Source organism: Tiliqua scincoides, chromosome 2, assembly GCF_035046505.1.
Source record: "Tiliqua scincoides isolate rTilSci1 chromosome 2, rTilSci1.hap2, whole genome shotgun sequence".
NCBI lineage: Eukaryota > Metazoa > Chordata > Lepidosauria > Squamata > Scincidae > Tiliqua > Tiliqua scincoides.
The window spans coordinates 66,680,742-66,702,168 of record NC_089822.1 but is presented as its reverse complement, the minus strand read 5'-3'; the positions used below and the strand labels follow the sequence as shown (position 1 = coordinate 66,702,168).

Genomic DNA, 21,427 nt, shown 5'->3' with positions numbered 1-21,427 from the left:
ATAAAAAAAGCTCTTATGGATATGTTGAAGAAAGTATTTAAGAAACACTTGGTGCAGAAGCTGATGGGCAAGATTCCTCCCTTTCCAACTTTAGGGGTGGGGAAGTGAAAAATAAAGCCTTGATTTTCCTGTGTGTCTTTGTTTAACTGGTGCTTGGGAGCTGCATGTCTTCTATCCCTTGTGAGACAACATGCAATGTCAGGTGTTGATAAATTGGAATAGGAGTTGGAGTGTGTTCTCATTATCCTTAGGGTAAAAGTACTTTATTCTCTCCTTGACAAACCATTGTCTCCCTGGATTGTTGTGCTGACTTTTTTAAAAGCAAAAAAAAAAAAAGGCAAAAGGCCAAGAAGGTGTTATTGCTCAGTGCTCACAAGATGTTAGCTGTAGGTGCTGTTCTGTGACTTCCTTTGAAAACCTAACACCTTTCAACCCTATTTGCCTTTTGAGTGGTTACTCAGAGTTGTATTGTCTGGGTAAGAGCACGCACAGTAACGCATGTAAAACCAGCTTATTAAAAGTGTTCTTTTGAGAGAGAATTATCCAACAGCAGGTGTGATTTAGTGCCTTGGAAATAGTGGTGCCTGCTAACATGATTTTCTATAAGGCGATCGGTTGTCTGCTTTCTTTCCCACCCACTGCTCAAGCAAGATACTAAACTTTTACACATCCTGCTTGAGAAAATGCAACATCTGTCACGTGACAACATTATGGAGACCTCTACCAATTTGGATAAGACTGTTTATTAATATTGTAGAGAGTGATCTGTAGGGAATATATAGTTACGTATTGAGAAAGGTGTAAAAAGTGTCATTATTACGTACTCATGGATGTGTGTGTGTGTGTGTGTGTGTGTTTTCTTCTTTGAACAGTTTGAAACTAGAATGTGAAAAACTGGCCAGTGAAAAGACAGAGATGCAGCGGCATTATGTCATGGTAAGCAAGCAGCATAACAAATTCAAAATGCCTATTTTATTAGTGTGGTGTATGCAATGAGAGGCGCTCAGGTTGCTAGAGGCGGCTAGCTGGCTTGTGAGAGAGGCACTGTTATTCTAAAGGTTGCCTTATGAAACCTGGATTTGAAGGCGTTTCACCTGCTTGCAGTTGGTAATGCTGACTCGTAATGTTCTTTGGGTGCTACAATCCACCTGGAGCCTCCTTTGCCCAAGTCATCACTGATAGGCGCAGCCCGGCTCTCAGCATTGTCCCGCATGGCAAGAAGGTCCTGGAGGACTGAATACAGCACATTTTTAAAGTGTGTAGAATGCCTTGATGTATTAATGAAAATCTGTTAGGCTGGCAAAGGCGCATTCAAGTTTACGCAGGGGTTTCAAGGGGAATGCTTTCAAATCTATACTTCTTCCTTCACCCTCTCAACTTGGGGGCATCTATGCTTCAAAGGGAGAAATTTGCATTTTCTGAAGAGTAAGAAACCAAGACTTCAGTTTTTTTTTAATGTCTTGGTTCTTAAACCTGTTGCTTATGGGCTGTCAAAGGCTTCCGATTTAAACAAGGATGTCGGTAACCAGAGTCAGGAAGGATTTTTTTCCCTCTCCACTTGATTGTGGTCTCTTCCTCAATAATGGCATTTGATAGCATCTCTAAACACCTAATTTTCTGATGGATTGTGATGACACCCAAAGAGCTATTTTCTATTGGCTGCCCTCTGCGTACATGAGGAAATAATTGCTTTCTTTATGTGATGGAGCGCCTGAGTTTTAAGGAGGACAATAACCTTGAGATTTGCCACCTTCTAGCCGAAGCACAAACTATTCATCAAAGCTTATATTCTGGCCTTCATATGTCTTGGTGTGCCTAGCGCTTCTGGTGCTAACTGACAAAACTGCTCTGCTTGGCAGTGCTGGAAAAGATATTTTTTAACAAACCATGATCTTTCTGTTTTGAATCTGAACTGCTAAGCTATTTTTATTTCTCAGCGGAACATATAGTTAATTGTCGTCAATTTTATGTTTTTAATTTAAAATATTGAAGGAGGAGTCTCTTCTATGTTGCTGATTTATGACCATCTGCTTTCTAGCATTCTTGACATTTTTAGCATCTTAAAAATTGGCACTGTGGAACAAAGTGTATACTTTTGGCTTGTATGTGCCTGATCTTTAATAATTGTGGTGCTGTTTTGGGTTGCATGCCTGCATTTTTTCTTCACTTTGTTCTTTAGTACTGTAAACAATGCAGAATTAAAAACAGAAAAATTACGAATGTGTGATAGTTGGGAAGATGGAAGATTTAGTAGATGCGGTGTATATGCTTTCAAAAGGCTGCATAATTGAGTGCATTTGTGTGACTGTAAGTTGTAAAATGAACCCATTTTCCTTTTTTCTCTTTAGTATTATGAAATGTCCTATGGATTGAATATAGAGATGCATAAACAGGTAGGTGAAGTTATATTTCTTCTTTTTAAAATACAGTCATGCATCCGATCCTGATAAATTAACTTTTTCATTAAATTGTCATCAAGTATTTGAATATTTTTCACTTTCTGTGACAAAAATATGACTGTCTCATAGGGACCCTTCACAGATTGGCATAGCTGGTCCTCATTTTTTATGAGCCAAACTTCCCCTTCTCCAAAAAAAACTGAGAGAAATTGTTGGACTCTGCAACAGTTATGTGAATAATTTCTTCTTACAAGTAATTCTGTCACTTGATCACAAAACCAGGATTGTAAGCTGTTTGTGTTGTAACCTGCTGCCTTGTAGGGAGCTAGATGAATCAAAGGGAAATGGTCTTGAGGTCTGGATATGGCTAAGGGACTGTTGTCTTATTTTGTTAAACGATCTGTATATGGGGAAAATGTATTTGGGTACATAGATTGACAAAAGGAAATTAATAAAAAATATGGTTGCAAACACCCAGAGCTATTCAGGTGGACAACATCAAGCAATAATGCCGTTAGTTCCAAACATTCTCCGTAGAAAATGAGCCCATACTGTGGTTCAGCCTTCGCTGTAGACTCCAGCAATTAGGCCAGGATTAGTAGGTTAGTGTGATGTAGTAAATTGGGCTGTCTTTCTTAGAAACTTTCTAAATCAGCCTAACCTTTGCAATTGAGCCAAGTTTTTTCGTGAGATTTTTCTTTTTTCAGCTTTATTAAAATTATTAAGAAAAATACTATGAACTTTTGAAAAAGGAAATGTTGTTTAAAGGTTTAACCATTGTATGTTGTGGAAATGTGACTCTTCTCCTTGAGAGAATTTGCCTTTGTTATTAGCTATTTTAAAGTTTTGTTTCTGCATTTGCTCTCCAAGAGGTGAGTTGCAATTGGAAAGGTGCTATGTTGGGCACAATACCAGCACAGTCCCCAATGTGTTGTAGACTAAATCTGTTCTGTGACAGAATGAACTGTCCTTTGCTGAAATCTTGAAGGAAAATGCAAGTATTCACAGGATTGGTAGTTTTAACAAGTGATTGGGAGTGTCTGGTGAGGGCATTATGTAGTAGTATCTTTTCATTTGGGCAGCACAGCTTGGGTTTGGTGCTAACTGCATTATTTTAAGGTCTTGCATTATTTTAACATGGCAGGTATATTAAAATTGGTATCCAAAGTCTTGATGGATCAGTTCGCTGCATGATTTCACATGAATGCACCAAAAGAGCTATTAGAAAACTATCCCAGAGTACATCTAGAAGAATTAAATATATGCATATAGACTTTCTTTGGGTCCCTTCAGCGAGAAAGGCAGGATAGAAATATGGTAAATAAGAACACACATATGTCTTTTAGAAGGGGGAAACCCTAAATGTGAAATCAAGAAGTGCACCGCTTAAAAGGAAAAAAAAAGTGAGCTTTAACGTTATTTCAAACATTTTTCTTTGGAAACAATCTGCAGTAGGGCGTTCTGAGGAAATTATATATTTAATTTATAAATGTGTGATTTTTGAAGGATTGAGTTTAATTAGGATATCATTTTTCCATTACTGTCATTTCTATTCAGATTAGTAACGTAAACATTTCACCCTTGCACAAAACACTTCTTAATACTTTTATCACATGCTGCTGACTCTAATGAAACGCAACAAAGAAACTTGTTCACAGAACTATCATTCTCCACATCTTATCTCCTTATCTCTCTCCACTGTGTAATCTGTGGGCTCTTAATGAGTATCATGATATTTCTCCCCCCTTCCATTTCAAAGGGTGCGACTTCCTGTTCCCTATTTGACACTGTGGAAATACTGCAAGCCTCATGCTAAGAGATGCACAGACCCACTTTTAAGGGGGCAGAGTCTTTAGGGCTTCAACTTAAACCTTTCAGCCTTTCTCTCTTCTCCCCCATCCCCTTCTCATTTGACCCAGCTGAAAACAGAGTGATCCGCTTTTGGGATTATTTGTGGTTTTTGTTTTTTATTCAATCATATAAAAATCATGAGCGCAGTTCATCACATTACGGAATACAGACAGCTCTGCAAACCACCTACTTATTGTATTTTCTTTCTTCCTACCCCAGCTCCAGGGGCGCCCCCCCCCATTCAGAGGCCTATCTGTCTTTATTTGTTTTCCTAGGCAGACAGCTTTGGTTCCTCTTAGCTCCTTTTTCCAGATGTAGTCACTGGATGCCCTTGTAATGGAAAGCAGGCAATAATGCAGTAGAGTTGCCCTACGGCATAATTGGGCCTAGTTCTCAAGATCAGGTTAGGCTTATTCGCTTATTAGATTTGCGTCTCAGAGGGTTCAAAAGTAGGGCTCCCTGGAGTCCTTGGAAGTACCCGAGTAATTGGTGGCCCTGATATTTGAAACCTTTATGTGTTTTTTTTTCTTCCCTGTTAAAGCGTCTGTTTTTCTTGGCTGCTCCCAGCCACAGAGTGTTTATTTTTAGATAATTTTTTTTTCATTGGAACAGAAAATGATGGCTGTGATGGAGTCATGACTCTGTGATTTAGCAGATTGATAAAAGGATAAATGCACATAGCAGGGTGTGTGTGTGTGCGCCTCCAGGGTGGGGTAGGGGCAAAGAGGATGTGGCCCAGTTACATTCCCTCCCCTCCTCTTTCACAAGGCTGATCATCAGTCATCCTGTGTTGATTTTGATAGAAGACTATTAAAGTGAAACCTATGGGGAATTTGTCATTCTGAAAGGAAAGCTAATGTAATTAGTACCAATTAAAGTACATTTAGTAAATTGGATTTAATCTTAATTAAGCCTGCATAATGTTGCCAATTTTTAACAATTATGTTTGAGAACATAATTAATTTAGATTTTGGTAACTGAGTAAATAGCATTAGACTGATAGAATTAGTTCTCTGAATTTATTTGGGGGTTTTTGTTTTGGGGTGTTTATTTTAAAGACCATGGTGTGTGGCATTAAAGCCTAACCTTTTAATCTACAGTTTTGGCAACCTCTGCTAAGATCAATAGAGTAGGGTAGATGGATTGGGAGTTGCCAGATGAAAATCTGGTTGCATTTTGGCTGTGGATATTTGGGGGGGGGGGGGTTTAGAAAACTCACATTCCTTATTCACAAATCTCATTAATGAGATTGGAATCCTGAATATATTGTCTAGGAAATAACTGGCATGGCAATAAGACACACTCAGGGAAGTTTGTTCTTAACTGAATTGTAAAAGTATTAAATAGTGAGCGTTCTGAAGATATTTGTATGTTCTTGGAGAAAAGAGTCGGGTTTTCATTTAACATATGGTATATTGTAAATTAGGTAAGGTGTTCTAAACTCTGTTTTTCTGACTGCTCAGACAATATTTTTTTTATAGTTATATCAGTATAACTGCTGCTTCATTTCAGACTATTGTAATCAAGCAAGATTTGCTGTGCCTCTCTCTAATCTTATATTGGTGATTTATTCCCTAAAGTAAGAAACCTCACTTGGCTGCAAATAACACTTATGAATAGGACCAGTGGGAAGTTAAATAGGAGGGAAATATCACTCTGTCTTTTTTTCTGACGAGAGTACAGTGATGCTTTGTTCTTCGGTTCAACCTCCTGAAACAATTCTCAAACAAACTGATCTCCTCTTTCTAGAGATATTTTAGGAAGTCCAGAGCTTGAAGCTGGACATTGAAAAATGAATGAGATGAATTTTTTTTGAAAGAATAATCGCCACAGTTCCCTCCTTCATCCTCCGCCATTTCATTCCAGTCTATGTAAATTTTACTACAGATCTTAGGCAACAACCATTTGAGGTGCTGCTAAAATATTAATTGAGTAGAAATGAAAGAGCTCTGGCCAGCTGATAGGATATCATAATCGTAGCTGCAGTAGTCGATGGTAAATGATGATAAATGGCATTAGGAACCTTTTAGCAAACTGTAATAACTACAAGGAGGGAAGCGGTATGGATTTGCATTATATCTGATACCCTCTGGTACCAAGTGGATTGCCAATACTGCTTGTTTAGCATTTTCTAAGGGCAATAGGATATTGATTTCTGACTTACGAAGAACAGCTCTATTTTCGCCATTGAAAAGTATTGCAGGTTGTTAAGAAGAAATTGACTTGAAGAGGCCTGACTGCTGCCCATCATGGAGCAAATAAAGCAAAACTGCCGAAGCGTGGTGGTGCACTGAGATGGGGCCCTCAGCAATTTGTTGCTATTAATTTACCATGCTCGACAGCAAATCAATCGGCATCTACTTCATCTGCTGGAGAAAATGCTGTCCGGGGCAGATGAAAGGCCCCGCACAGTACAGGGAATAGACTGGATTGGCCAAACGGAGGCTGCAGTTAATGTGTAAATAAGTGAAATCAAGGCTGCTGTTGCAGAGGAAGCTGTTTTTAATTAGGTTGGGGCTTTATAGTGAGCTATTTAAGAAAGTAGTATAGAGCTTGAAGGGGAGAAGGAGATTTATCGCTGGCTGAGTTAATGTATGGCTTCCATGACATTCTAGCCTTATTGCTTGGGCTTCAGTAAAGTATTTTGGTAAACGCTAAAGATGGGGATGAATTTGTTTAATTGAGAGCCAAATTTGGACTGTTTCACCTTCATGGTTTCAGAATGCTTATATTGTTGAATTCCTGCCACATTGTCTTGTGTATGTAGCAAGAACACTGTTTTCCATTGTAGGGGATGTCTGTCTGTGTCGATAATCTTCAGATAGGTAACATAGCTCAGCCACAGCTTCTCTTTGTACATAAAGCACACCAATTGCCCCCATAGGGGAAGCTGCTATGTTTAAAAGGACTCAGTGGAAGCACAGGCTTTGCCATTCATTGCAGTGTTGGGAACAACCCAGCTTGCACATTGTACATGCGTAGCAATATCATGTGCAGGTTGAAGCTCTAATGTGCTCAGGGAGCTTCTGTAGTTAAAGGAGCATGTATCCTTTTTACATTCTCATCGCATAGCCTGGTGATCAGAGGAAATTCCAGAAACATTTGTATATGTTTAAATGGCACCCCTGTTTGTTTGACCTCCTGATCATCCAAATGTTTTGGATTGCAAATGAGGTTGCAGATGTAAGCAGTATAATAATAAAAAGTGTGCTTTATTAATCTGTGGCTGGAGATATATTGCCCTGTGTTTGAAGGGACACCAGAGAACCTGCTTAAATTACATTTCTTGAATTTTCTTGCCATTATAAACAGTAGGAAAGATTTAATCAAGATACAAGCAGTGAGTAGGAGATCAAGGAAGCCTCAAAATAAATTAGGTTAGAAGTGAAAATGTAAGACTACAGCATCCCAGTGTTATGGGGGGTGGGAGCTCAACTGGTAGGTTTACCATCAAATTTCATAATATAACAAGTGGATTGACGAATCAGTATGATGGCCAACTCTTATCTTTGCTTTTAAAGATTATCCAGCCTGTATTGTGAGACTGGTTCAGCCAAATTTCTCATTTAGGACCAATCCCCTCCCTCTGCCATAAGTAACATGCAAGCATACACAGTTTCCTGTGAACAGAGCTGTCTGGACACAGGGAGGCTTGCTGATAGGAGAGAGGATGTTGGCATTAGGGAACTCCTGTAGGCTAACCCACACAGTGATGGGGCGGGGGGGGGGTAAGAGTATATGGGGCTGGGTTGTCCACTTTGTTATATGAGAAGGTGGGGATTATGGCACTCCTTATTAAGTATTGTACTTTAACATGATGTACATTTTTGCATCTTTAAGCGTGCCTTCAGTGAACAGATGCTGTAGAAACAGTCCTGTGGAGGAAACCACTTTATTTAAGGGCATATTTTGTTGAGAATTTGTGGTTGAAAAGTGTGCATTTTCCCCTAAAAAGAATGCCCATTAGGACACAGACCTCTTTTGACAATTGATAAAATGGTGTATTTTGATGGCCACCTCTTGTTCCATCTCCTCCCAGGTGGGCAGTGCAGAACCGTACAACTGTCCTTGAGATCCTTTATTTGGAGTTTTCTCCTGCACAGCCATTGTGGGTTCTGGAATATATCTTTGGATGCCCATCTTGCAAGGAGGGCAGCAAGAGAAAGGGATCAGGGTCCAAGAGTACTAGGAAAGTTGAGAGCAGATGATGTGGGGAAGAGACAGCCCTTCCTGGTTAGAGATGGTCCTTGGGCCAAATCTAGAAAATTGTGGCTCACCTTTTCACTGAAGACACCTCAACCACATTCAGGCCTCTATAACCCCAGAACCAAGCCCAGAAATGCACCAACATTTGGGTAGAGAAGTAGAGGATCCCCAAGGCACACAGGCATATGTTGGAGTGAAGGACTCCCTTTGAGGGAAGGAAAGTACAAGAGGCAAAATCCATAGCAAGCAATTGCAGGGATGACTGGGTCGAGGCCAAGATGCTAACAATTCAAACACTAAAGGTTCACTTTACTACATTGCTAAAATACAATTTATTCTTTTTCTTTTTTGAAAAGCTCTAATTTCAATGCCAGATCATTCTACTTAGCATAAGCCTCATTTACCTGCACTGTCTGGAAGAGAGCAAAATCATTTGAATAATTAGATTTTCACATAACTGAGAATGCTGTTTATATTAGGGTGCATTGTCCTACAGCAGGTGTGTCCAAATTTTTGGCAGGAGGGCCACATCATCTCTCTGACACTGTGTTGGGGAGCCAGGAAAGAAAGTAAATTTGTATACAAATGCATACAAATTTGTATGCAAATTTGAATGAATTTACATAAATGAATATATTGGAGATGGAACTTGAATGAATGAATGAAGGTCTTGCAATAGGTCAAGGCCTATAAAAGGCCTTACATTTTGCTGCTGCTGCTGTATTACAGACGTGAAACAGCAAGCAGTGTAGGAAGCCCTCATCCCACAGCTCACAAGAGAGGTTGAACAGTCACCCTCATGCTGAGAGCAGTTGTGTCAGGCCAGCATGGGCTCCAGCAAGTCTCCGGAGGGCCAGAGGCTCATTGGAGACTGGGGCCTCCTCATGGGTTGGATTAGGAGTTCTCGAGGGCCACAAGTGGCCCCCGGGCCGGGGTTTGGGCAACCCAGTCCTATAGGGATAGTGAATAGGATGCCCTGTTTGCGTGATTAGGGAGGGGCTCAACTTAGGAAGGGACTGTGCGCACTTTCCAGTGGAGATGTGACTTCATTTAAAGATGCCTTCAGCAACATTGGATTTACTTGTAGTCACATGAATCACTTCTGCTTCGACATCAATGTTTTCCACTGCAGGTGCCTAAAATATAGATGGCATACCCACATCTTTAAGCTCCTGAGTTCACATGATGGTCCTAGGTGTTGTTGTTATCTAAAGATGTAGGTATGCTATCAAGTATGTTTCTACTGGGGAAAAGATGAGGTGTACAGTGTGCCTTGGGCAGTTGTGTTATCTGCCAAGTTAAGCCATTTCTGCCCAACTTTGCATATACACAATAGGGATTGATTGTGTACACCTGTGAGCTCCGCAGAAATGGGTTAAGTGGGGAGTTACCCTTATTATTGCTTAACACTTTATGAATCTGCTGTACTTGAGGCAGGTGTGTAGTGTTTCGCTGGGGCTTTCTTTCAGTAAACATGTAAAAGCATAAACTGATGCATATCCTTAAGCATCAGGAGATCTCTGTCAGATGTGATTGTGGTGTGTTTTTGTGGCTCTGCTCTTGATGATATGAGTGAGTGTTGCATAATTTTGATCCAAGTTCTATTAATTGCTGAATTTTCGTAAACGGAAACAGTAGGTTTGGTTGGGTTTGATTTGTTCTAATTATGTCATCACTACTGCTCTGGCAGTGAAATGTCATACTTGAATCTCTCTGTGTGGAAAGGCTATCAGAGCTGCTTTGGGGATCGTTTAAGAGTTCTTAAATGCACCATTTTGTCTCAAAAAAATCTGAGTTTTGTGCAATAGAGACAATTGTTGCTATTGGCTCTAAGCAAAATGTGATAGCTGTGACGCGTAGTGTGTGTGTGCCATTTCTTTCCCACTTCCTTCACACTACAAAGCAGAATCGACCTCAGCAGGTCTGATGCTAGTTAGCCAACCTACGTCAGCTTGCAGTGATGCGTTCTAATAAACAAAGCCTCTAATATTCCTCTTAATTGAACAGTGTAAACACTGGACCAATTGTCAGTGCACTGAAGCGTAGACCTAAATATTTGTGCCAGCATCTCAGCCAGCAATACTGAAGTAACATCCCAGGAGGCTGGCATAACATCACATTTATGATATTGCACTGGTACAATAAGTAAGCTCCATTATAAGTACCATGCATTGTACAGTGCTGTAAAACTTTTTAGTTTGGATGTTCAGTTTTATAATACATAGCTAGAAAAGTAAATATTAGAGAGAGCTTTGTTTTGATTTTGACAGATTTCTTGGGGTGTATGGGGGGCATGAAAGAAGGGAATGCATTTGTGTTCTCTCAGTTGAAATCAGTTTTTATAATTTGAATAGTTAGTTGACCTTTTTTTGACTTGCATACATAGGGTTTGCAGCTCTCCAACTTATTAGTGGGAATGGTTTCACCAAAGCCATTGGAGTTGTTCTAGAGTAGGATGACCCACTGATGACTTGTGGGCTGCAAAGCAATTTTAGCTGTCCCTCAGTGGTCTCATGAAAGCATAATTAAGGTGTGGAAAAAACATTGCCTACTGTTTCTCTCACAGGGGGAGGGGGGGAGGGAGAGCTCCCTTCACAAGTGGTTGTGTGTGAGACATTCCATACTTTTTACATCTCCTTTACATCTTATTTAGTACCTTAGCCATGGTTGAGCACATAAACTTGAGTTCTATAGCTGTCGGGTGTCATCTAGAAGTTGACTATCCATGAAGCAGTTGGATTGTGCAGCAAATACCCTTCTGGCCCCTACAGTCTAGTAAAGGGGTCTCTGAGAATATATACGTTCGCTGCATGTATGATTTTTTTTAAAGGGGGAACCAATTTCTGTTTTGCAAATGGACTTGGTATCTCCCACCATTGGTTGCTTGCACTGGCAAGCACTGCTGTGGCTTAGCTGACGCGAGAGTAGGCTGGCTAACTTGAGACTTGGCTCTAAACTTGGCAGGATTGCTAACTTCATGGCTTGGCTCTAATCTGTATAGCAGTTCTGTACACTGTACGTTCTCTGAGTGGTTGAAAATGGCACCACTGTCTTCTGCATAAAAGAATTAGCAGTTGCCACATGGCCGCATGTTTAGCACACAGTTGCAGTCATACCTCCCAATGTACACACTATAGCAAAAAGGGGAACCCTATATTACTGTCAAGCTAAATGTGGTCTGAGTAAAAGTGATGGCTCCTCAGAACCTTTCTTAGATTTACAACCTTTTGTTTGGGTGATTCCTTCTGTTTGACCAGGAGGATGAAATTTGACCATTTGGTAACCCTTTCTCTTCAAGCCAATTACCCCCTTAAAATCCAATTCTGCAGAATATTTTCTGCAGCATAATCTTGTCTGCTACGTTAACCCTCTCCTATCCTTCAGTTCTGGTGAAGCCTTGTGCACCTTTTACCTTAGTTCTTTTACTGACAACTTAAATAAGTCCAGGGCAGCATTTCTCAACATTTGTCCCCCACTGCACCACTTTGTGTGGTTCAAGTATTGGAAATACCACTGGAAGTAACTGGTGATGATGTCATTGATATGAGGCTTAGGGAAGACAGGAAGGAGTTCTTTCCCAGTGGTCAAGTTGGCCCTGGTTAGCTGAAGACTGCTCTTGATCCCTGCATCTTCAGTAGGTGTGGCAAGTGAAAACTCTACTGTCAAGGTCCAAAGTAGACATGCCCTGAAAAATAATGAATTGCATAAACTTTGATAAATGCCATTTTGCATTTCTAACATTCCTTCATACCAGCAAGGTTAGGCTTAAAAATGGCAGCAGCAGCAAAAATAAACCCACCACAAATCTATATTGGAACACTTAGCATTCCTTAAAACTGTTATGAAGATGCCTTGTCTTATATTTCCCATGTATTACTCCTTGTACTCTCCCTTCAGTGTCAGAAACCCTGGGCTGCGGGACTCTTCTGAGTTAGATTTGGTGGCAGTCTACCAGGAGCAGGGCCTTTTCAGTGGTGCCAATGCTTTCAAAAGCACTTCCTTGGAAGGCTTATAAGGAAGGTTCTCCAGCCCCCTGATCATTTTGGTTGTCCTGTTTTGTACCTTTTCTAGCCAGTGGCATCGCTGGGGGTGTGTGTGCAGGCTGCTCTGGGTGATGCACGCAGACAGTGTGACACTACTACTGGCCAAACTTTTAAAATCTTGGTATTTTAGAATAATACTACCATGTTATATATCATTTGCTATGTAATTTCATGCAGAAGGCAGCGAAACAAATATTGTTGAAATGTCTCTATTCTATCAAAAGTTATAGCCAAAAACACCAGCAGGGGTGGGGTCATGGTCCAGCACCACGCCCATCGGCCAGGACCCACTTCATGAGAGGAGGTCCATAATGGGGGTGAGGCACTGGCCTCCCGCACTGGGTGCTGCAAACCCTAGTGACACCACTGTTTCCAGCCTTGCACTCCCCTTTTCAAAAATGTGCTAGTGATAACTGTACATAGTATTCCAGATGTACAAATCTGTGGTGCCATAAGGATGCTGTAGTATTAGATGTTCTGGTTTTGATCCTTTTCCAAATTACTCCTAGAGCTCTGACTCTTAGGCTGCATTTTGGTCCTAATAAAGGGACCACCGAAGCGGCTTTTAATCCATCAACAATATTAAAAACAATTCAAAGTCAACCACTAAAAATAACTAATTAATGAAAAGCAGCCAGAACAGAGACAAGTTAACAGCAGCGCAGAATCATCAGAGATACTAAAACCCAGAGAAACTCAAAAGAAAGCTAACAATGCTGCCCCAGTTTGTGTTTGTACTACTTTATGTTGCTGCACTGCTGCTGTACTTGCTTTTGCACTTTGTCGTGTTTTTTGTTGGTTCGTTTGACTGACTTTTCTCTACAGAAGATAAAGTGAGACACACATTTTGACAATAAATCTTGTTTCCGCATCTACTTTTGTATTAAATACACATGGTCTTTTTGAAAGATGGTTGCTGTATCAAGCATGTACCATCTCATAGCTTGTTCTTCTTACAACACAATCTTAGGCATGTCTACTCGGAGGTTACTCTCATTAAGATTAATGGGACATTGCCAGGTAAATATACAGTATATGGGATTGCAGCCTTTGTCTATTGAAGTTAGTAAAATTTTTTTGTGATTTCAAAATTTTGGAACTTCTCAACCATTCCTTTTAATTTGCCATGCTTTTTCTTCTGCCGAGTTCTCACATTTTCATTGCTGAGACTATGACCAGCTAACATACATTCTCAGATAAAGTATTCTTTTGAACCATTCATTATAATATGCTAGACATCCCATCTGTGGCTTATGGAGCAGAAGCTTTCATTGTGTCACCACAGACCTGTCTATCCCATAGTATGTCTCAAACACAATCACAGAACTTATTAAAATAGTTGTTTTTTTTTTCCCCTAAATTCTTATGTCAGGTGGGTTTTTTCTTTTCAGCTTGAATGTTCCAAATCTTTACCCAACTTCATTTTGGGGTTTCCATTTTTTTTGTTTTGAGAAAGAATCAAATGAAAATAAAAGGCTAACTAGAATGAGGAGTTGCTACTATCCTGCTATGGGCCTTTTGCAGCACAGTGCAGCAACAGTAAATAAGGTATATGGTAATTCTGTTGTTAATCCATCAACCGTGTGTGAATTGCATCCTTAGCCCAGGGAAGCAGATTTACTGTCTTGGAAAAGCTCTTCTGAAAGCAAAGGGACCCAGTTCCCTATGCCGCTTTCAGAGTTTGAACCCAGAATCAACAAATCAAAATACAACCAGTCCAGCATATGCTCTCAGCAAAGACTTAATAAAACATTTTGGTACTTGTAGGCAGTGACAGCAAAAGCTGCTTGAAAATTTAATACTGCAGAAGGATGGTGAAATTGAATGGGGGGGGGGAAAGAGAGAATAATAATAATAATAATAATAAAAATCCACCAACTATAGGTTGAGACTGTGTACAAGAGATAGAAATGTAGTTGGGGAGTGTATTGTGAGTTGTGATTGCTGCCTATTGAGGGGAGGAGAGATTGAGCTCAAGGCCAGTAGGCCTTGCCAGTAGCAGGCTTTTTTGTGTTGCACAGATAAAATGGGCTACAGAAGATTAATGTCACTGTAGAGAGAGTCTGAGCCACTCAGGTTGATGACACTTGGCCTTCAGCAATCCTTCAGTGCTTTTTGATTCTATGTTTTGTTACAGCATGGTAAGGAGAAGCTTAGCAAGTGCAGCTTCTTCCTTCACCGAGCTGTACTGTGGGGAATGCTTGGCCTCGATATCTGTGAAAAGATGGAGGGGGGGAATAGAATAAGGGTGCATCTGTTGAATTTCTTGGGCCGTTTGTGTGTTAAAGGATGTTTGGGTCAGACGTTGGCAACTTTGTAAAATTTTCTAAACGCAAATGTTTTGCCCAGTTTTAATTGTGCTCAAAATTGATGGTTGCTATTGGAAGGAATGTCCGTTTTTATACTGATGAGAGAGAGGATTTGTGGTCACACAAAGGAAGAGTGACTGAGGTGTCACCTGACCTCAGAGAAGGCAAACAAACCTCAAATTGAGGGTCAAATGTGGAATTAATTTACAGTATTTAATGCACCCAGTGTGTTTCAGCAGGTGAATATAGTTCAGATGTGAAATCAAACAGTGGTTTGGCATTACAAGAGCAAGTAGAGGTGGCGCTCTGGGAGATCATGCACTTTCTCATGGCCACATATACCAAATTCCCTTCCTTTTGATCCAGGTTTGAGGCAAAATTGTAATTTGCTGTTTTATCCAAATTGGCAGACTGTAGTTTGTGCTTGTTCTGCCAATTTGACAGAAATGGCAAATTATGGTTTGCCTCAAACCAATACTAGAAGGAAGTGAGTTGTGGTGTGCAAGGAGAGGAAGATGCGTGCAATCTCAAAGTTCCTTTCTACTTGTTCATATAGTGCAGTGGTTTCCAACCTGGGGTACATGTACCCCCAGGGATACTTGCTAGGACATTTAGGGTTGCTTGAAAAAGAACTGTATGGTGGGGAAAAGGCAAGTCTGTATTAGAACACCTTGTGGGGCTGGCATTAGAATGCCTTGCGGATCTAATATGAGGGGTACAATTTGTGAAAATGGGCTGTCAGGGCGTATGCAAAAAATCTTGGGAACCACTGATATGGTGGTAAACCATGGTTTAACATTGCATCTGAACTACCTCATGGGTCAAGTTCAGACATTATGTGGAACCTTGGTATCCTATAATGTGCACAAGCTTTGTGAGTGATGGACTTGTTTTATCTTTCCGCATGAGAAGAAGAGAGCTTTTGCTTTGAAGTAAATCTTGTTTCTACACCATTTGTGATATCGGGAACTATGGTTTACTGCAAATAGGAACTGAAACCCCATTTTGATCATGTTTGGTTTTTGCCTAATTCTGTGATTTCAAGTAAACCACAGTCCCCAAGTTCAGATGTAATGGGGAACTATCATTTATTTCAAAGTAGAAGCGAAAGCTTTCCCTCTCTTCCTCACACTTGAAAGAGGAGGAGAGCTTTTAGAAGCTCATTCACAAAGGACAAAACCATGGCTTCCCATTGTGTCTAACAGGGGTGATAACTATTCAGCAGGGCAAAACAATCTTGCATTGTCTCATTCCAAAAAGAGGAACTGCAGAAACTCACTAGTGGCCAAACTGGATGTGTGCTAACATGCATTAATGAATGGTGTACTTATTACGGGAATTGCTTGACTTAGCCAAAAAAAGAATGATGAAGGGAGCAATTTGTATTTGGGACCATAGTGTGTGGGGATGGGGAGATTAGTCCTTTCCTGTCATTTTCTCACTGAAAATCCCTGTGGCAAATAGTTGCTTCAAGGGTATAATGGCACCTTTTGGGGGTGATTTTTGGCAGAGAAGTCTCGCCTTCCTTCTCTGCTTACCATGGTGCTGAGGAGAATTGCCAGCACCATTTTAAAGAAAGAGGCACGTTCAGTAATGAGCGCACCTGGTGATCTTGCCTCATTTGGAGTAAGGCAATAAGAACTTGCTCTTTTTAACCCGGTGATTATATACTGAAAAGCACTAAGTCAGTGCTTCCCAAACATTTTTGCACAGGGATCCACTTTTTAAAATGACAGTCTATCACCCGCTCCCCCCCCCCCACACACACAAAACTGGGTCCATACATGAACTTTGGCACTTCTGACATTTTAATTTGGGGATATGGAGATTACCTCATACCGCAGATCAGCATTCCAGCTAACAAATTTCTTCTGCAAACCAGACAAGAGTGCTTACAAAGGGTTTTCTTTTAATGTTTCAAAACCTTTTCATGACCCACCAAAAATTGGCTCATGACCCACTGATGGGTCAAGACTCATAGTTTGGGAACCAGTGCTGTAAATGTGTTAAATATAGTACATGAATTCTACTTTTGAGCATTGGTTTGAGTCACTTGCATGGAGGGAGGGGGATTCTTGTGACAACTCTAGTAGACAATAATAGGATTCTAGTTTCAGTGATTGTCCCCACCTTAACACGTTAATCCTTTGAGGAACTGCTTCTAAAGGCTAGAAAAACACCAAAGAAAGCAAGCAAAGAAAGCATAGAATATGCTTGTTCTGAGTGTCTTACAAAAAACATTGAAATTACAGGTAGATTTTAAAAGAGAAAACACTTGAGGGAATGGTTAGGCAGAATGGAGAATGTGATCAGAGAAGAAAGTTGTCCTTTGACGCTTGCGCACGAAAATATAAAAATAGCCCATCAGTTGAAATAACAGGGTTGGGGGAGCCTAGACTGATGTGAAGAGAAGGAATGCTAATTGATAAAGATACCATTCAGACTTAAAATCAGATCTGAAACCAACATTAGCAGAGAAAGTGAATAGATTAGAACATTTATTCAAAAAAATGAATATTTTGACACATGGGCAAGGCATAGTTTGATTTCTTTTTATAATTAAAACCACTTGTATGGGACTGTCTTCCAAAAAATGATTTGATATGGAACATGGTATTTCTTGCATGCAACATACTTAAACGAACAAAAAGCAGTAACTGCAGACGCTTGCCTATAAGTTGATCTTGCAGATAAGTCGAGCGCAGGTTTTGAGCAAAAATCATGGAATTTTCTGACCCTCAAATAAGTTGGGGGTTAAACTTAGGGTGATGTCTAACTATAGTTTTGACTGATTTTGCCCGAGGCCAGATCCTGAAAAATAACTTACCACTAATTGTTACCTAAGAACTGTACAGTCTCTAATTTATTAAAAACATAGTAAAAGATCATAAGATACATTTTTATTCTTTTTAAATTCTGGTATTCACCACCTTTTTGTAAACACTATCTGTGCACTGTAAACAACATACCAGTAGAACAGTGGTTCCCAACCTGGTATTCATGTACTCCCAGGGGCACTCAACAGGACCTTTAGGGGTACTTGAAAAAGAATGGCATAATGGCAGAAAAAGGCAGGTCGTGTTCCAGAATGCTTTGCAGAGCCAGCAGGGCAGGAAGGAAGGTAGCTAGTTGGCTGTGAAAGCCCCAGCACTAGCTAGTTTTTGGTCATCAATTCATGTATGCACCAGTGATTGAAAACCAGCACAGTAAAAAAGCTGAAACATAATATGGAAAGTGATCAATCACCCAGAATTTCTCAGCATACTTCTGGTGCAAAACAGTGCAAAGGCAGAGTCTTCTGTTCTCCAAACAGATAAAAAGAGAAAACACTGTGATAAATAAATGAAGTCTGGTCCTTCATATAGAGAAGATGAGGGCTTATATTTTAATTACAAACGTTTTGCTAATATGAAGGGTACAATTTATGGAAATGGGCTACCAAGGGTTATGCAAGTGAAAAAGGTTGGGAACCACTGCAGGAGATCCTTGAATCAATTTCACCTTTAAAGTGTCTGGTGTGTTAAGCCAGAAGCTCTACATACAACATACTACCCATAACACATAACTGAGAGTGTGCAATTTAGTTCACAGCAGAGTGATGCAGCTGCATATATTTGCAATGCTTCTTACTCAGAAGTAGGCCCACTGCTTTCCATGGGTGTTATTCTTAAGTAGTGGTGCATTGAACTGTAGCCTGGGACTTTGCTTCAAACGGAAAGGAGGATCCCATCCTGGTGTTGGAAAAAACAGATCTCTGCTGTATGCAAGCCTTTGCAAAACAGAACCAGGCTGCAACAGCATTTGCAAAATGGAACAGAGGAGAATAAAAGGTTAACTTTGGCTGGAATTTCCCAGCAAAGTTGCTATAGAAACTAATCTCTGCATTGCTTCTAATGACTTCTTGAGTAAGAAAAGTTGAAAACTTTTCAGAGTTGAAAAGCTCTGCCCTCTGATTGACCCGGAGATAAGGCGAAGTGAGAATTGGAGCTTGATTACTTGGCAAAAATTTTACTATTATAGGCAAGTATCTACTGTATGTACAATTCAATGATACTGGTACACAATACAACCCAAATGGGCTTCACCATTGATGTTGACATGAGACAGTTTCATTTTAACTTACCCATTGCATGTGGTCCTTGCATCATCCCTTCTTTGCCTCTCTGGGCTACTGCTTGTCTAGCCAAGCCATATAGGGGTTTCCATGACATTCTGTTCTACAGCTGTGAAGTGCAAACCAAAATGTCTCTCACTGGATCTGCAAGCACTGAATGGGGAAAATGACAACTGGACTGACAGGAGTTCTGATAATGTGCAAATTTTTCCCAGTGTTACTATTCTGTATCTAAAAGTTACATGGTTATTCTGCAAGGAGAGGGAGAATGAATGGACTGAAAATAATATGGGTGGTTCTTCCTTGTTAACTCCGAAACTGACAAAGTAGAGCTTGCTTTCTTAGTCTTAGAGTCTCTTCCTAGACCTCTGTAAGTAATGAAAGACTAAGCAGTGAGCATTTAGATGCCCCCATTTAGCGTACTCAAGTAATTTGAGACAAGGTGTCTCAAATGTCACTGTTTACAAGGACATTCTGATCTGCCTGCCTGTGCTGGAGGAGCTTGACAGTGCATCAACCCTAGAAGAACTTCACGTGGCCCGGGACTCCCTTGCCTTTGGCAAGGCACCTGGAAAAGGCAGCATACCTGCTGAAGTCCTAAAGTGCTGCAAAGAGATCATCGTCACTGAGCTGCATGAAATCTCTCTGTCTTTGCTGGAGAGAAGGTGGAGTACCTCAAGACATGAGGGATGCAAACATCATCACGCTGTACAAGAACAAAGGTGACAGGGGTGACTGCAACAACTACCGCGGCATCTCTCTCCTTAGCGTTGTAGGAAAGCTGTTTGCCCGAGTTGCACTAAAGAGGCTCCAGGTACTTGCAGAGAGCGTCTATCCAGAATCGCAGTGTGGATTCTGAGCCAACAGGTCCACCACTGATATGGTATTCTCCCTTAGACAACTGCAGGAGAAATGCAGGGAACAACGACAGCCACTCTTTATAGCCTTCATAGATCTCACGAAGGCTTTCGACCTGGTCAGCAGAGACGGCCTCTTCAAGATTCTCCCCAAGATCGGATGTCCACCCAGGCTCCTCAGCATCATCAGATCTTTCCACAAGGACATGAAGGGCACTGTAGTCTTCGATGGTTCCACATCAGACCCCTTTGACATCCGAAGCGGCGTGAAGCAGGGCTGTGTTCTTGCGCCAACCTTGTTTGGGATTTTCTTCGCTGTCCTGCTGAAGCATGCCTTTGGAACTGCAACAGAAGGCATCTATCTCCGGACCAGATCAGATGGAAAGCTCTTCAACCTCTCCAGACTGAGAGCAAAGTCCAAAGTCCAGCTGAAATGTCTGCATGACTTCCTCTTTGCCGATGATGCAGCTGTCACTACCCACTCTGCCAAAGATCTCCAGCAGCTCATGGATCGTTTTAGCAAGGCCTACCAAGATTTTGGACTGACAATCATCCTGAAGAAAACACAGGTCATGGTTCAGGATGTGGACTCACCTCCCTGCATTACAATCTCTGCGCATGAACTGGAGGTTGTCCATGACTTTGTGTACCTTGGCTCAACGATCTCCGAGACTCTTTCTCTCGATACCGAGCTAAACAAGCACATCGGTAAAGCAGCTACCACGTTTTCCAGACTCACAAAGAGAGTCTGGTCCAACAAGAAGCTGACGGAACATACCAAGATCCAGGTCTACAGAGCTTGCATCCTGAGTACACTTCTGTACTGCAGCGAGTCATGGACTCTCCTCTCCCAACAGGAGAGGAAACTGAACGCTTTCCACATGCGCTGCCTCTGATGCATCCTCGGCATCACCTGGCAGGACAAAGTTCCAAACACAGTCCTGGAACGAGCTGGAATCCCTAGCATGTATGCACTGCTGAAACAGAGATGCCTGCGTTGGCTCGGTCATGTTGTGAGAATGGATGATGGGTGGATCCCAAAGGATCTCCTCTATGGAGAACTCGTGCAAGGAAAGCGCCCTACAGGTAGACCACAGCTGCGATACAAGTTACATCTGCAAGAGGGATCTGAAGGCCTTAGGAGTGGACCTCAACAAGTGGGAAACCCTGGCCTCTGAGTGGCCCCCTTGGAGGCAGGCTGTGCAGCATGGCCTTTCCCAGTTTGAAGAGACACTTGGCCAACAGTCTGAGGCAAAGAAGGAAGGCCATAGCCAGGGAGACAGACCAGGGACAGACTGCACTTTCTCCTGGTGTGGAAGGGATTGTCACTCCCGAACTGGCCTTTTCAGCCACACTAGACGCTGTTCCAGAACCACCATTCAGAGTGTGATACCATAGTCTTTCGAGACTGAAGGTTGCCAACATGAAATCCATGAATCTGATCTTGATGCTTTGACTAGCATCTTCTCTGCTCCCCCCCCCCCACCTCTAGTGGTGTGAGGAGTGGTGGTGGTGGTGGAAGGTTAAGGTTAGAGAGACAGGATAGGGGAAAGCAGAAAATTTGGAGCAAGGCTCACAACAGAAGAGAGGAGTACCCAGTGGTGATGGGGCAATGTAGGAATGAGAGGAAGTGACGTGATGTGAGAGA

The 21,427-nt window shown here is 41.3% G+C and overlaps 1 protein-coding gene across 4 annotated transcripts in view; it reads left to right on the top strand.

The window, feature by feature from the left end:
• The window catches only part of LOC136642132 (transducin-like enhancer protein 4), a 153,654-nt gene that overhangs the window by 2,526 nt on the left and 129,701 nt on the right, over positions 1–21,427 (top strand). For all 4 annotated transcript variants that reach the window (XM_066618377.1, XM_066618376.1, XM_066618375.1 and 1 more), the window contains exons 3-4: positions 873–936; positions 2,349–2,393. In XM_066618377.1, coding sequence (XP_066474474.1) covers positions 873–936; positions 2,349–2,393 — 109 coding nt within the window. The remainder of the gene's footprint in view (positions 1–872; positions 937–2,348; positions 2,394–21,427) is intronic.